We start from the raw sequence: 16664 nt of genomic DNA, 5'->3' as shown, positions 1-16664 counted from the left end.
TCATGCAAATAAAACTGAGCAGCAAGGATGACACAGCAAGCGGACTGAAGTCGTCACTGACAGACACTGACGCCTGCGGTCTCGTACGTCTATATACCAACATAAAAAAACAAACATCACACTCATTTGATCAGGCTCATAGCTTTTCCCTTCGTACATAAGATACTATAAAGCGCTGGAGAGCTCTAAGAGAACGGTCACTTGTAGAAGGAATGCTAACCGGAGCAGAAGTGTACAGGAGGGAGGGAATTATCAGAGGAAAAGCGCCATGCCATTGCGACTATATAGCACTTGGAAGGGATCAGGATAAGGATTTGGGATGGGAGGGGAAGGGGGAGGGGTAGGAATGGTGCCCCAACCACTTGGACGGTCGGGGATTGAACGCCGATCTGTATGAAGCGAGACCGTCGCTCTACCGTCTAGTCCAGCTTTCTCTTCTTTAAAAAAAAAGTGTACAGGATAAGTCAAGGAACAGTGTAAAGAGGTGGATGGATGCCATAGATCCAGACGGGATCACACCATGGATATGTTACAGCACACAACTGCATCACTGTGAAGACCCAATGCTATGTTTTAAAACTAGAAAGATGGGAATTTCTAGTACTCAGCTTCCACCTGTGTCCCCTTGAGACAGAGGGGTACAGAGACAAAGATAGAGAGGTACAGAGGAACATAGAGGTCATATGACAGGTCACAGACAGAAAGGTACAGAGACAGAGGCACCGAGAGCCACCATACTGGTCACGTGGTGCCAGACAGTGCCGTGGGAAGGGAGAACTGGACAGTCACCGTTGCGGCAATCGGCTACTGGACAGCGTCATGGGGACAGAGGCTTCTCTGTATTCTGTCTCAGACTACATTTATACTCCGAGAATAAATAACTGGTTTATACTTTCTCTTGGGAAAGTGGTTGTGTCTCTGGACTAGTTGTATAATCCCTGCAAACACACAACTCGTACTCACCTAGTTGTGCTTGCGGGGGTTGAGCTCCGGCTCTTTGGTCCCGCCTCTCAACTATCCATCAACTTGTGTACAGATTCCTGAGCCTATTGAGCTCTATCAAATCTACATTTGAAACTGTGTATGGCGTCAACCTTCTTCCACATCATTGTCTAATGCATTCCAGCTACCCTGACACTGAACAAATTATTTCTAATATCTCTATAGCTCATTTGGGTATTTAGTTGTGTTTCCCTTGTTCGTGTTCGACCCCATGCTAAATAGTTCGTCTTTGTCCACAATGTCATTTCCTTTGAGAATTTTGTAGGTGTTGATCATGTCTCCCCTAACTCTTCTGTCTTCCAGGGACGTAAGGTTTAGTTTGCGTAACCTTTCCTCGTAACTCATACCTCTCAGTTCTGGGACGAGTCTGGTGGCATACCTTAGAATCTTCTCTAATTTCTTCTTGTAATTTACCTAGGTATGGACTCCAGGCTGGAGCTGCATACTCCAGGAATGGTCAGACATAAGTTGTATATAAGGATCTGAATGATTTCCTATACTAGTTTTTAAAACCAGTTTTTGTGTTGGCCAATCTAGCATATGCCGCTGATGAAATTCTTTGGATGTGGGCTTTTGAGGACAGGTTCGGTGTGATATCAACCTCCAGATCTTTTATATACTTGACTCTTGCAGGATTTCAGCTCCCAGATGGTACCTTGTGTTTAGCCTCCCGCTGCCTTCGCCTAATTTCATTACTTTACACTTTCATGATTTAAACTTTAGTAGTCATTTTCTAGACCATTTCTCCAGTTTGTCCTTGTCCAGGTCGCCCTGTAATCTCTGTCTATCTTTATCTGTCTTGATTCTTCTCATAATTTGTGCATCACAGCAAACATTGAGAGGAACGAGTTTATACCTTCTGGAAGATCGTTTACAAATATCAGAAACAAGAGGATGGGTCCAAATAGAGAGCCCTGTGGTACTTCGCTGGTAACATCTCTCCACTCTGAAATCTCACCCCCTCACAGCTGTCTTTTGTTGCTTAGGTACTTTCTTTTCCAATGGAAAACCTTCCCTCCCACGCCTGCCTGCATTTCCAGCTTGCGCACTAGTCTCTTGTGTGGTACAGTGTCAAAGGCTTTTTGGCAGTCTAGCCAGATTTTTGTCGCCTGGTCGTAGAATTCAATTAATCTTATGAGGCAAGATTTACCATCCCTGAACCCAGGACGATGATGTGTTACAAAGTTCTTTCGCTCCAAATGTTTTACTAGTTTTTTTCCGCACAACCTTTTCCATCACCAATCACAGTAAGCAAGTTAGGGACACTGGCCTAACTTTTGCCTTCAGTGCCTCATGTCTGTCGATATACAAGAATCCCGATTCTTGTATATCAGGATTACATTAGCCGTCTTCCATATTTGTGGCAGTTCTCCTGTTACCAATGATTTCTTATACACAGGTGTGTATGAGTATGTGTGTGTGTGTATTTCCTATTTGTATCTGCAGAATTGAGCTATTAGCTCTTGGAATCCGCCATTCAAACCAATTTATTTTTCCTCTGTTATGTCTACTAAATATATTTCCCTTACACACACACACTCACACATTCCCAGTAAGTAGCCCGTAGCAGCTGTCTAACTCTCAGGTACCTATTTACTGCTAGGTGAACAGGTGGATTCGGGTGAAAGAAACTCAGCCCATTTGTTTCTGCCTCTGCCGGGGATCGAACCCGGGCCCTTAAGACTACGACCCGAGAGCACTGTCCACTCAGCCGCGAGACCCCTAGTGTGCGAGTGTGTGTATTCACCTAGTTGTATTCACTTAGTTGTGCTTGCAAGGGTTAAGCTCTGCTCTTTCGGCCCGCCTCTCAACTGTCAATCAACTGTTACTAACTAATTTTTTTTTTCTCTCACCCCACACACACACACTCAGGAAGCAGTCCGTAACAGCTGTGTAACTCCCAGGTACCAAATAACTGCTAGGTAACAGGGACATCAGAGTGAAAAAAACTCTGCCTATTTGTCTCTGCCGGTGCCGGGAATCGAACCCGGGCCACAGGATTACGAGTCCTGCGCGCTGTCTACTCAGCTACCAGACCCCTGTGTGTATGTGTGTGTGTGTGTGTGTGTGTGTGTGTGTGTGTGTGTACTTTTATATACAAATTACGAAAATGTCATGATACCGTCATGGACACCAGGATACTAGAGTTTAGGTAAGTACTAGCTTCTCCAGTAAGTCTATGGTTACATGATCCAGGAAGGATTGCGCCTTCAACTTGTAAATCCGGTAAGCTTCTTAAAAAAAAAAAAAAATCTTCGGCAATTAAAAAAAAAAAAAAAAATAAATGTACCATTTCATAGATATGTTATCAGTAGTGCATTTACACAGTTATGGTTTTGTCTTATTTGCATTTACACAGTTATGGTTTTGTCTTATTTGCATTTACACAGTTATGGTTTTGTCTTATTTCAGGTACGTGGAGCCAGACACCGGACAGAGGTCCTACAGGTTCCTGGTCCCCATGGACGGCTGCGGCACCGGCGCCACTGAAGAGGACGACACCGTTGTCTCTAATGTCGTCATATTTCAGATGGACTCCGCTGTACAGGTGATACACGTTTTACATGGTCGGGGGCTTTTTCTGTCACCAAATGCCCCCCCCCCCCTGTTTATCTTTAGCAGTAAATTTAGAGTTTAGTCGGCTTGTTGTGGGGCGGTAAATAGGTACCTGGGAGTTTAGTCGGCTTGTTGTGGGGCGGTAAATAGGTACCTGGGAGTTTAGTCAGTTTGATGTGGGGTTGAATCCTCTGGAAGGTCGTCCGTAGTTCTTCCTTTGAGGGGTAACCTCGGTACTCCATCCAAAGTATATATATATATATATATATATATATATATATATATATATATATATATATATATATATATATATATATATATATATATATATATATATATTTTCACTGCCTGCCTATCCTCGACAAAATGAATTATATTCATATACATATGAATATAATTCATATACATATTGAATATAATCTATACGCATGTATATTCAATGCTTCATTGGCTATGACTGCGTTCAATATTGATTATTTTTTCTTTAGGGTTTCTAACCCCCCCCCCCCTCTGTCAAGTGCTCTTGCACCTTGGTTTAATTGGAAGAGGATTTTTCCAATTACCATATTTGTTCAAGGTTGGCTAAATAAACAAAAATTAATTATATAATGTATTATACTTATTATATGGTATATATAATCAGGGCATGCACCGTAATCTTACTGATTAATCTGCCAGTTTATCAGAACAAACCTTTCTTGTAAATTAACTAATCTATTTCGTCCATCGTTCCGACGTTAGGCAGAACAAAAACAGTCAGACTTGCACGTAACCTTGCCAAGAGGCCTGCACTTGTATATGTAAGTTTAATACACACAATGGAAAGGCATAAAGATAATAGTAAAAACATTGTAGTCTCACACCTAACCAACTTTATGTCTTGTCACGGCGTCTGCAGGAAGTGTGGGACACAGCTAAGAAGCTATCGTGTGTTTGGACGAATAAATACAGTAAAGCTGTTAATTTCAAACCATTGCAAGTGTCTATGTTGGATGTGGTCCAGACTCGCTTCGAGGGAGACGACCTCAAGTGCTGGATGGATATTCAACGAGGCACCTACCCCAATGTAAGTATTTTCTCCTAATCCTATAGGAGTATACTCACTCCTACTTCCTTGGGAGTATACTAACTCCTATTTCCCTGGGAGTACTTTTATCCCCATGGAAGTACTCGCTCCTACCTCCAAGGGAGTACTTCCACCAACCTCAATGGACATAATCTCTATTTTTTTCCAAATATTTTACCTACTGTTTCCCTCTAATCCTCTGCTATGAGTTATAAAAGTCTGAAATGAACAACAATTTCAATGTGCTAGGAAATAAGGTAGACGCAACTTGATATAAGGAAATGTCTCTTGAATCCTATGCAAAGGCCACATGCCTTCAAAATATATTACAAATATATCAGTGGACATCATGGCTATCTTACATGCATGGGACGCATGTAATTAACCATAGTACGCTTGTCCCAAGTTGAGTGAGTACATTATAACTATCCTTGAGGCAATTCCCGCTCTACGAGTTTCATTTTGTAACGCGGCCTCAACAGACCCAGCCTATGGACGGTATTCTTCGCATCGGCGAGCCTCTGACGGTAATGGTGTATCTTAAGAACGACGACAAACGCCTGGACGTGGCAGTGCGCGACTGCTGGGCCTACGGCGAGCCGGAGTTCGAGGACCCAGATACACCGAAGCTCCAGCTGACGTCCAGTGATGGCTGCCCAACGTGAGTCTCTCTCATGATTAACTAATGCTCAGTTTACAATTAAAAAATACAACATATGATCCCCCTCCCCCTCGAGAAAATGCAAATAATAATTATTCCAATTGTTTCATATTCGAAGGAGAATGAAGCTGATGCACTTCTGGTCTCGAACCCACGACACCTTCGACACCGGCGCCTCCCTCATCACCTACACCAACATGTCCGCCTTCAAGTTCCCGGATCGCATGCAGGTGTTCCTCACCTGCAACGTACAGGTGAGCAAATGACTTCTGACGCAGAGTTATATGAGCGATCAAAATGGCTTTCTTGTTTGTTTAGAAGTTATGATTTGGTGTAGTTAAAGCGCCGCTCAATATTATGAGCTTGAATGTTCTTAGGCAATTTTGATTCTTAAGTACATATATGGGCAGAGGTGAGCATAGACAATACATAGGCACGAAGAGAAGCAACAATAATGCAAATAGGCATTAGGAGAGTAACAGTTATACAGATAGGCACAAGACGCAATAATAAAGTATTGACACTGGAAATAAAGTAAATATGCATTGGAAAAAAACACAATAATGCAGATAGGCACCGCGAAGAGAAGCGAGATAAATGCTGATAGGTATGAGAAGAAGCAAAAGTATTATAGATAGACACAAGAAGACGCAACAATAATGCAGATAGGTACAAGTAGAAGAAGCAATACCTCACAATACTACACATGACGAATACACTGGTGACATTCTTGAACGATGTATAAAGTAAATCAAATATTTAATCATAACCAAGAAGCGCTAAGTGCATCAAGCAGTGATGCAGATACGAAATCAATTATTTCCACTGATGAAAACAATTAAATAAAACATCAGGAATAAACAAACTCTAAAGTTTCAGAGATTAAATTATAGCGCTAGACACAAAATCAAATATATATGACATGCGCGGTTTCGGTTTTGTCACTGAAAGCATATATATATGATTTGCGCGATTTAAGGGTTAAGACTATGAAAGATTAGTTATAATGTGATATTATAATAATCAAAATGATTACTATATTAATTATGATTGATTTAAAACTAGAGTAACATCGAAGTATTAAGTTACCTTTAGCTACTTGTAATGTTTTCTAGACGTTAACATTAACAAAAACTATTTTAAATACTTTAGATTTGCATAGAGCACTGTGAGGACCGCTGCGAAGGAGAGCCATCTGAGCCAGTAACCTTCCGTGAGATCTTTAAGATTACAACGCCCCTAACACCAACGCGACCACCACCACCACCACCTTACTGCCGGCCTGGCTCTAAGGATCCCCGCTGTCGTCCAAGTACACACAAACCCTTCTGTGCACCAGGGTCGACTGATCCAGCCTGTAGACCTATAAGTACCACTAAACCTAAATGCTATCCAGGATCAAAAGACCCAGAATGCAGACCACCAATTGTGAGTCCTCCAGGAGTTCGCCCGCCGCCCGTTCAAGAACCAGTTTGTGTACCGGGATCCGGAGACCCGCGGTGCCCTCAACCAACGGGTCAACCATGCAGGCCAGGATCTTTAGACCCCCGCTGCCGTAAGCCTCCTACTACTCCAGTTTGCTACCCTGGTTCAAGAGATCCACATTGTCTGAAGCCAACCACGCCACGACCTACCACGACATTTATTTGCGTACCAGGATCTAAAGACCCACGATGTCCTCAAGTTACTACACCTCGCATACCGACATGTTATCCTGGATCATTGGATCCACGGTGTCCTCAGCCAACTACACCACGACCAACTCGACCGACCACACCCTTTACCTGCCGACCAGGATCTAAAGACCCACGGTGTCCTCAACTAACTACGCCCCGTCCACCGACTTGCTATCCTGGATCACTGGATCCAAGGTGTCCTCAACCGACTACACCACGACCAACTCGACCGACCACACCCTTCACCTGCCGACCAGGATCCAAAGACCCACGGTGTCCTCAAGTTACGACACCCCGTGAACCGACTTGTTATCCGGGATCACTGGATCCAAGGTGTCCTCAACCGACTACACCACGACCAACTCGACCGACCACACCCTTCACCTGCCGACCAGGATCTAAAGACCCACGGTGTCCACAACTAACTACGCCCCGTCCACCGACTTGTTATCCTGGATCACTGGATCCAAGGTGTCCTCAACCGACCACCCCGAAGCCCATTTTTCCACCAACCACACCCTTCACCTGCCGACCAGGATCCAAAGACCCACGGTGTCCTCAACCTACTCCACCGACTTGCTATCCTGGATCACCGGATCCAAGGTGTTCTAAACCAACTACACCACGACCAACTCCACCAACCACACCCTTCACCTGCCGACCAGGATCCAAAGACCCACGGTGTCCTCAACCTACTCCACCGACTTGCTATCCTGGATCACCGGATCCAAGGTGTCCTCAACCTACTCCATCCCGTCCACTGACTTGCTATCCCGGATCACCAGATCCAAGGTGTCCTAAACCAACTACACCACAACCAACTCCACCAACCACACCCTTCACCTGCCGACCAGGATCAAAAGACCCACGGTGTCCTCAACCTACTCCACCGACTTGCTATCCTGGATCACCGGATCCAAGGTGTCCTCAACCAACTACACCACGACCAACTCCACCAACCACACCCTTCACCTGCCGACCAGGATCAAAAGACCCACGGTGTCCTCAACCTACTCCACCCCGTCCACCGACTTGCTATCCTGGATCTACGGATCCACGATGTCCTAAACCAACTACACCACGACCAACTCCACCAACCACACCCTTCACCTGCCGACCAGGATCCAAAGACCCACGGTGTCCTCAACCTACTCCACCGACTTGCTATCCTGGCTCACTAGATCCAAGGTGTCCTCAACCAACTACACCACGACCAACTCCACCAACCACACCCTTCACCTGCCGACCAGGATCAAAAGACCCACGGTGTCCTCAACCTACTACACCCCGTCCACCGACTTGCTATCCTGGATCACTAGATCCAAGGTGTCCAAAACCAACTACACCACGACCAACTCCACCAACCACACCCTTCACTTGCCGCCCAGGATCAAAAGACCCACGGTGTCCTCAACCTACTCCACCTCGTGAACCGACTTGCTATCCTGGCTCATCAGATCCAAGGTGTCCTCAGCCGACAACCCCGAAGCCCATTTTTCCACCAACCACACCCTTCACCTGCCGACCAGGATCCAAAGACCCACGGTGTCCTCAACCTACTACACCCCGTGAACCGACTTGTTATCCTGGATCCCTAGATCCAAGATGTCCTCGACCAACTACACCACGACCAACTCCACCAACCACACCCTTCACTTGCCGACCAGGATCCAAAGACCCACGATGTCCTCAACCTACTCCACCCCGTCCACCGACTTGCTATCCTGGATCTACGGATCCACGATGTCCTAAACCAACTACACCGCGACCAACTCCTCCAACCACACCCTTTACTTGCCGACCAGGATCCAAAGACCCACGGTGTCCTCAACCTACTCCACCCCGTCCACCGACTTGCTATCCTGGATCTACAGATCCACGATGTCCTAAACCAACTACACCGCGACCAACACCACCAACCACACCCTTCACTTGCCGACCAGGATCCAAAGATCCACGGTGTCCTCAACCTACTCCACCCCGTCCACCGACTTGCTATCCTGGATCTACGGATCCACGGTGTCCTAAACCAACTACACCACGACCAAGTCCACCAACCACACCCTTCACTTGCCGACCAGGATCCAAAGACCCACGGTGTCCTCAACCTACTCCACCCCGTCCACCGACTTGCTATCCTGGATCTACGGATCCAAGATGTCCTCGACCAACTACACCACGACCAACACCACCAACCACACCCTTCACCTGCCGACCAGGATCCAAAGACCCACGGTGTCCTCAACCTACTCCTCCCCGTCCACCGACTTGTTATCCTGGATCTACGGATCCACGGTGTCCTAAACCAACTACACCACGACCAACTCCACCAACCACACCTTTCACTTGCCGACCAGGATCCAAAGACCCACGGTGTCCTCAACCTACTCCACCCCGTCCACCGACTTGCTATCCTGGATCTACGGATTCACGATGTCCTAAACCAACTACACCACGACCAAGTCCACCAACCACACCCTTCACTTGCCGACCAGGATCCAAAGACCCACGGTGTCCTCAACCTACTCCACCCCGTCCACCGACTTGCTATCCTGGATCTACGGATCCAAGATGTCCTCGACCAACTACACCACGACCAACTCCACCAACCACACCTTTCACTTGCCGACCAGGATCCAAAGACCCACGGTGTCCTCAACCTACTCCACCCCGTCCACCGACTTGCTATCCTGGATCTACGGATCCACGGTGTCCTAAACCAACTACACCACGACCAACTCCACCAACCACACCTTTCACTTGCCGACCAGGATCCAAAGACCCACGGTGTCCTCAACCTACTCCACCCCGTCCACCGACTTGCTATCCTGGATCTACGGATCCACGATGTCCTAAACCAACTACACCACGACCAACACCACCAACCACACCCTTCACTTGTCGACCAGGATCCAAAGACCCACGGTGTCCTCAACCAACTACACCACGGCCACCGACTTGCTATCCTGGATCACTAGATCCAAGATGTCCTAAACCAACTACACCACGACCAACTCCACCAACCACACCCTTCACCTGCCGACCAGGATCCAAAGACCCACGGTGTCCTCAACCAACTACACCACGGCCACCGACTTGCTATCCTGGATCACTAGATCCAAGATGTCCTAAACCAACTACACCACGACCAACTCCACCAACCTCACCCTTCACCTGCCGACCAGGATCAAAAGACCCACGGTGTCCTCAACCTACTCCACCTCGTGAACCGACTTGCTATCCTGGCTCACTAGATCCAAGGTGTCCTAAACCAACTACACCACGACCAACTCTACCAACCACACCCTTCACTTGCCGACCAGGATCAAAAGACCCACGGTGTCCTCAACCTACTCCACCCCGTCCACCGACTTGCTATCCTGGATCTACGGATCCAAGGTGTCCTCAACCGACAACCCCGAAGCCCATTTTTCCACCAACCACGCCCTTCACCTGCCGACCAGGATCCAAAGACCCACGGTGTCCTCAACCAACTACACCACGGCCACCGACTTGCTATCCTGGATCACTAGATCCAAGATGTCCTAAACCAACTACACCACGACCAACTCCACCAACCACACCCTTCACCTGCCGACCAGGAACAAAAGACCCACGGTGTCCTCAACCTACTCCACCTCGTGAACCGACTTGCTATCCTGGCTCACTAGATCCAAGGTGTCCTAAACCTACTACACCACGACCAACTCGACCGACCACACCCTTCACCTGCCGACCAGGATCCAAAGACCCACGGTGTCCTCAACCTACTCCACCCCGTCCACCGACTTGCTATCCTGGATCTACAGATCCACGATGTCCTAAACCAACTACACCGCGACCAAGACCACCAACCACACCCTTCACTTGCCGACCAGGATCCAAAGACCCACGGTGTCCTCAACCTACTCCACCCCGTCCACCGACTTGCTATCCTGGATCTACGGATCCACGGTGTCCTAAACCAACTACACCACGACCAAGTCCACCAACCACACCCTTCACCTGCCGACCAGGATCCAAAGACCCACGGTGTCCTCAACCTACTCCACCCCGTCCACCGACTTGCTATCCTGGATCTACGGATCCAAGGTGTCCTAAACCGACTACACCACGACCAACTCTTCCAACCACACCCTTCACCTGCCGACCAGGATCCAAAGACCCACGGTGTCCTCAACCTACTTCACCCCGTCCACCGACTTGCTATCCTGGATCAGTGGATCCAAGGTGTCCTCAACCGACAACCCCTAAGCCCATTTTTCCACCAACCACACCCTTCACTTGCCGACCAGGATCCATAGACCCACGGTGTCCTCAACCTACTCCACCCCGTCCACCGACTTGCTATCCTGGATCTACGGATCCAAGGTGTCCTAAACCGACTACACCACGACCAACTCTTCCAACCACACCCTTCACCTGCCGACCAGGATCCAAAGACCCACGGTGTCCTCAACCTACTCCACCCCGTCCACCGACTTGCTATCCTGGATCAGTGGATCCAAGGTGTCCTCAACCGACAACCCCTAAGCCCATTTTTCCACCAACCACACCCTTCACTTGCCGACCAGGATCCAAAGACCCACGGTGTCCTCAACCTACTCCACCTCGTGAGCCGACTTGCTATCCTGGCTCACCGGATCCAAGGTGTCCTAAACCAACTACACCACGACCAACTCCACCGACCACACCTTTCACCTGCCGACCAGGATCCAAAGACCCACGGTGTCCTCAACCTACTCCACCCCGTCCACCGACTTGCTATCCTGGATCTACGGATCCAAGGTGTCCTAAACCAACTACACCACGACCAACTCCACCGACCACACCTTTCACTTGCCGACCAGGATCCAAAGACCCACGGTGTCCTCAGCCTACGCCTCCCCGTCCACCGACTTGCTATCCTGGATCACCGGATCCACGGTGTCCTAAACCAACTACACCACGACCAACTCCACCAACCACACCTTTCACCTGCCGACCAGGATCCAAAGACCCACGGTGTCCTCAACCTACTTCACCCCGTCCACCGACTTGCTATCCTGGATCACCGGATCCAAGGTGTCCAAAACCAACTACACCCCGTCCCCCGACTTGCTATCCTGGATCACCGGATCCAAGGTGTCCTCGACCAACTACACCACGACCAACTCCTCCACCAACCACACCCTTCACCTGCCGACCAGGATCCAAAGACCCACGGTGTCCTCAACCTACCACATTCCCCCCGACAATTCCAATTTCTTGTGGACCTGACTCTCGGGATCCTCGTTGTCCTCAACCGCCCGCTCCACCAACCTGCGGCCCGGGTTCCAAAGATCCCCGATGCAGGCCGTCGGACCCAGCCTGCCTTCCGGGTACTGGTGACCCTCGGTGCCCAGGTACACCTCCGCCAGATATATGTGGGCCTGATTCAACTGCTCCGGGATGTCCTCGGCCTGCGACTTCCACTGCGCCTCCGACAACTCAAATAGGCGACGGATCAGACAGTCGACCTGTCACCAGTAAGACGCCAGGAAAGGACCAAGACTTCCACGGAGAGGCAGACCCCAAGTATCATGCTTTCCATAGTTGTAAGTATTCGTTTTTTTTATATTGCTTTTGTTTAGTTTGGTCTTAATTGGGAATTATTAACAATTATAATTAATTGATGTTTATAAAAATGTTTGTCCTTTAATGTATTTAAGACAAAGAGAACCCTTGAGCTCTGAGTAACATTAACGATCGCCTGGGAAATGATATTATAGTAGAACCCTTAACTGTTGAAGAATATGATGTGTATGAAGCGACACATGTTGTTCCCCTTGGGTTCTGTTGGGTTCACTTGGGTTCCCTTGGGTCCCACTTGGGTCTCATTGGGTCCCCTTGGGTTCCCTTGGGTCCATTTGGGTCCCCTTGAGTCCCCTTGGGTTCCACTTGGGTCCCCTTGGGTTCCACTTGGGTCCCCTTGGGTTCCACTTGGGTCCCCTTGGGTTCCACTTGGGTTCCCTTGGGTTCCACTTGACAGATGGATTCATGGGACTAACCTCGAGCAGTCGTTTAACTTTTGTTCAGCTAATTTTTTTAATGGGGGTGTAGGGGGTGTGGGGAGTGGGTGTGTTGGGGAATGCTTATGTTTCTTACAGTTTTAACAGACGATTAATTTATGGCTGAATTTAGTCACGATCTTGTTATTTCCTTTGTGAGTTGTGAATTACTATTTTGCTTGACTTTACAACGTAAGTGTTGCTTCGTATTAGTTGAGTTATTGAATACTGCGAATTGAATTTTGTTCCAAGCAATTTGTTATTATGTTTTGCTGTTACTCACGTGAATTATTCATGATTTGAAATGGTTTATAATTCTCATGAACTTTAATTTAAAATTTAATTGTATATGCTTCTAACTGATACATTAACAATTGGGTTTTTTTCTGTATTAATTTAATCGATTTATAAAAATAAGGATGAATTCTGTAAAACACTTGGAACGTAAAGTGCAATGAAGATCATATATTACAATATTTACCACTACTTTAATCCTGATTTTTGTCATGATATCCTCTCTCTCTCTCTCTCTCTCTCTCTCTCTCTCTCTCTCTCTCTCTCTCTCTCTCTCTCTCTCTCTCTCTCTCTCTCTCTCTCTCTCTCTCTCAATAAAAGCCATCGATATATGTACTCGAACATCTAGTGGTACAAACAAAGGCCTGGCCAGAGCCTGGATAATGCCTCATAATGAGGACCCAAGCCTCATGGTGAGGTCCCCAAGCCTCATGGTGAGGTTCCAAGTCTCATGGTGTAGTCCCAAGCCTCATGATGAGGTCTCAAGCCTCATGGTGAGGTCTCAAGCCTCATGGTGAGGTCCCAAGCCTCATGGTGAGGTCCCAAGCCTCATGGTGAGGTCCCAAGCATAACACGTGGCTGGGAAGAGAAAGGTACCCACCATTCTTCTCTGGGTCAAGGCTGCCACTCGACCGGCAACACAATAAACAGCTCTTTCGCTTCGTGTAACAGGTGTACAGCATATATATATATATATATATATATATATATATATATATATATATATATATATTTCTGTACCAGAAATATGTACAAAGAAACAAAAATTCGCTTAACCTAGGGACAGTGATTCTCATGTCCATATACATAAACGAACATATCTAGTGTTTATATTATTGCATAAGTGTGTTTTATTTGTAAATGTGTAACTTTTATGTTTTATTTATATGTATACAAGAGTTCTTACATTCTTGTGAAGCCACTAGCACACATAGCGTTTCCTTAATCTTATTTTTCTCTGGAATACGACCCGCTAAATCTTTTAACAATCTGGTACCCATTCACTGCTGGGTAAAGAGAGGCGTACATTTAAGGAGTGGCGTCTAGTCAATTCTCCTCGGCCAGGATACGAACCCAAGCCAAATCGCTCGCGAAGCGCGTATCTCAAGCGTACAAAAAAAAAATGTTTGCATTAAATGTGGGCAGAAGTCACGTACGAATGCACAGCTAACATCTCATAGGTGTTGACAGTGACCAGCCGGAGACTCATGGTCTCTGGTGAGTTTCTTCACTATGTTGTTTAAGATTCAGCTACTGGGAACAAAATGTTTTAAGTAGCACGGGCTATAGTGAGCCCGTAGAGGACTTACCTGGCACAGGAGCGGGGCTGTAACTATTCTTCACTAGCTCGGAGCACCATTTATTTGGTTTTTGGTGTCCCGGTGTTCGGGTTTTGCTCCAGTGAATATGACCTACAAGGAGGATAATTATTTCGTTGGTGAGAGCTGAGGGGGACTTTGGATAGGACGCTCTCTTGACAAGTTTTAATGGCGTGTAATTTGTAAATATACATAACAGGAATATTGTATTATTTTCATGCATTTAATGTCTTATTAAAAAACAAAGTAGGAGCGAATAATAGATAGACGAGTAGGTAATTCATTTCCTTGCAATGCGTTGGTGATCACATTCGTTCCTCAGTTACAGAGCTTGTCGGGAGAATCACTTCACTCACATGTATTGTAATGAATTATTGCTAGTTCACGTGAACATATTATTAAGGGAATATAGAGAACTACGGCTCATCTGGGGCGTCTGTTAATAACTTTCTATTTCCGCTGTACTCTAAAGTTTGCTTCTATGATGTTCCCTGGTAACTTGTTCTGTATATATACAACACTTTTCGAACAATTGTTTTCCTGTATATTTTTTATAAATATTTACTTATCCAACGTTAATCCATTGTCTCGTATCCAAACTTGGCTTGATGCTTTTAATACGCTGTTTATTCCTCCTTTGGTAAATCTTTTATTGCCAATTTGTGTACTTAAGTCATGTTCCTCCTTGAGCTGCGTCTTTCTTGAAGGTGAAAATTTTGCTTTCTGAGTCTCTCTTCACGGGGAGGAGAATCTGAACTCTTGAGATTATCTTTGTTATACTCCATGAATACTTTCCACATAATTTACATTTATTCAACAATACGGTTTCTGCATAGTCCAAGTTGGGTCTCGTAAGGGTCAGATCATCACGTTATTTCCTCCTGTTACCGGTGATTATATATCTCTTCAAGGGGCCCTTACATTAATCTTCATATCTTCTTATTCGTCTCTTAATAAATGGGCAATTTTATTCTCGACAGATCTGTACCTACCGCCTCCTCGACCCAGAAGCCATGCTCACCGGGGACGACGAGAGGTTGCTGCTGCTGCTGGGGAGACAATGATGGTGAGCCTCGGGGTGCAACAGCTGGTGACCGCCCCATCTTCTCCCGCTCAAAACATCATCGTCGACACTGAAGGGGACAACCTCTTGCTCGAGATCACCGACTCCGGCCGCGTTGTGTTGCCGCTTCGAGAGGCTCGTCCGCTCATCGAAGAGGCCAAGTTGGACTACAGAACATCGCTGGCCAAGGCGTTGGTGAAAGACAAGTATGCGTCCGTCGAAAAGGCTGTGCTCCGGGAGCCTAAATATTCTTACTTGAGGTCAGCTGAAGATGACTCGTCATCGCCACTGTCCGGAACGGGCGCGCTCCTACTGTCGCTGATGTCTATGGGTGTCGTCGTGGGATTCGTCGCTGTCGTCCGCGCCTTGAAGTGGCCGCGACAAGAGAAGGACACCACAACCTCGACAGCTTAAAAATATATTGGCAAGCATTGAGCAAGCATGTTGCAAGTTTGGAATTATATGGCAAATTGCATGCAGATATAATGTAAACCCAAATTATAATCAAAATGGGACTGCAGAGCACCGATGGGTCATATTGGGTTATGTCATAGGTGAAGAAATTGAAATTCAATTGTGAAATACTCATCTTTTTTTTTTTTTTTTACTGTATGGTAATAACATAATACGATTTCTCTGAGCTGGCTCAGGGATGCTATCTTGTTTAAACTATACCTGTCACGAATTAGGTAACTCTGCTGTTCTAACAAATAAGACATTAAAATCAAACTGAACACTTATTCGCGTTTGAAATGCGAAATTCCTCACCCACTGGTCAATGTGGACCACACGACTTAATATCAATTAGAGGAGTCTGTGGGCTGTTTATATATACTAATTAATGTATTGGAATAAAAAGCGTATATCTTATCTGCCCAACAATTAACCCCTATTCACAGCTTGATCCTCTTTAAGGACGGTCACAGCGTCAACCACAGTCTTGCCATAACCTAGGTCAAAGTTGAGCATGGCTTCCTTCACTACAGCCGGCTGTTGTA

At 46.6% G+C, this 16664-nt stretch overlaps 1 protein-coding gene across 1 annotated transcript in view; it reads left to right on the top strand.

Annotated features, from left to right (window-relative positions):
* The window catches only part of LOC123751234 (mucin-2), a 149260-nt gene extending 132856 nt beyond the window's left edge, over positions 1 to 16404 (top strand). Inside the window, exons 4-9 of the mRNA XM_069326473.1 lie at positions 3415 to 3550; positions 4457 to 4624; positions 5107 to 5285; positions 5404 to 5539; positions 6438 to 12537; positions 15584 to 16404. Coding sequence (XP_069182574.1) covers positions 3415 to 3550; positions 4457 to 4624; positions 5107 to 5285; positions 5404 to 5539; positions 6438 to 12537; positions 15584 to 16080 — 7216 coding nt within the window. The 3' untranslated portion in view covers positions 16081 to 16404. The remainder of the gene's footprint in view (positions 1 to 3414; positions 3551 to 4456; positions 4625 to 5106; positions 5286 to 5403; positions 5540 to 6437; positions 12538 to 15583) is intronic.
* Positions 16405 to 16664: the final 260 nt, after the last annotated feature.

This window comes from Procambarus clarkii, chromosome 18, assembly GCF_040958095.1.
Source record: "Procambarus clarkii isolate CNS0578487 chromosome 18, FALCON_Pclarkii_2.0, whole genome shotgun sequence".
NCBI lineage: Eukaryota > Metazoa > Arthropoda > Malacostraca > Decapoda > Cambaridae > Procambarus > Procambarus clarkii.
This window is presented reverse-complemented; position numbering and strand designations above follow the sequence as displayed.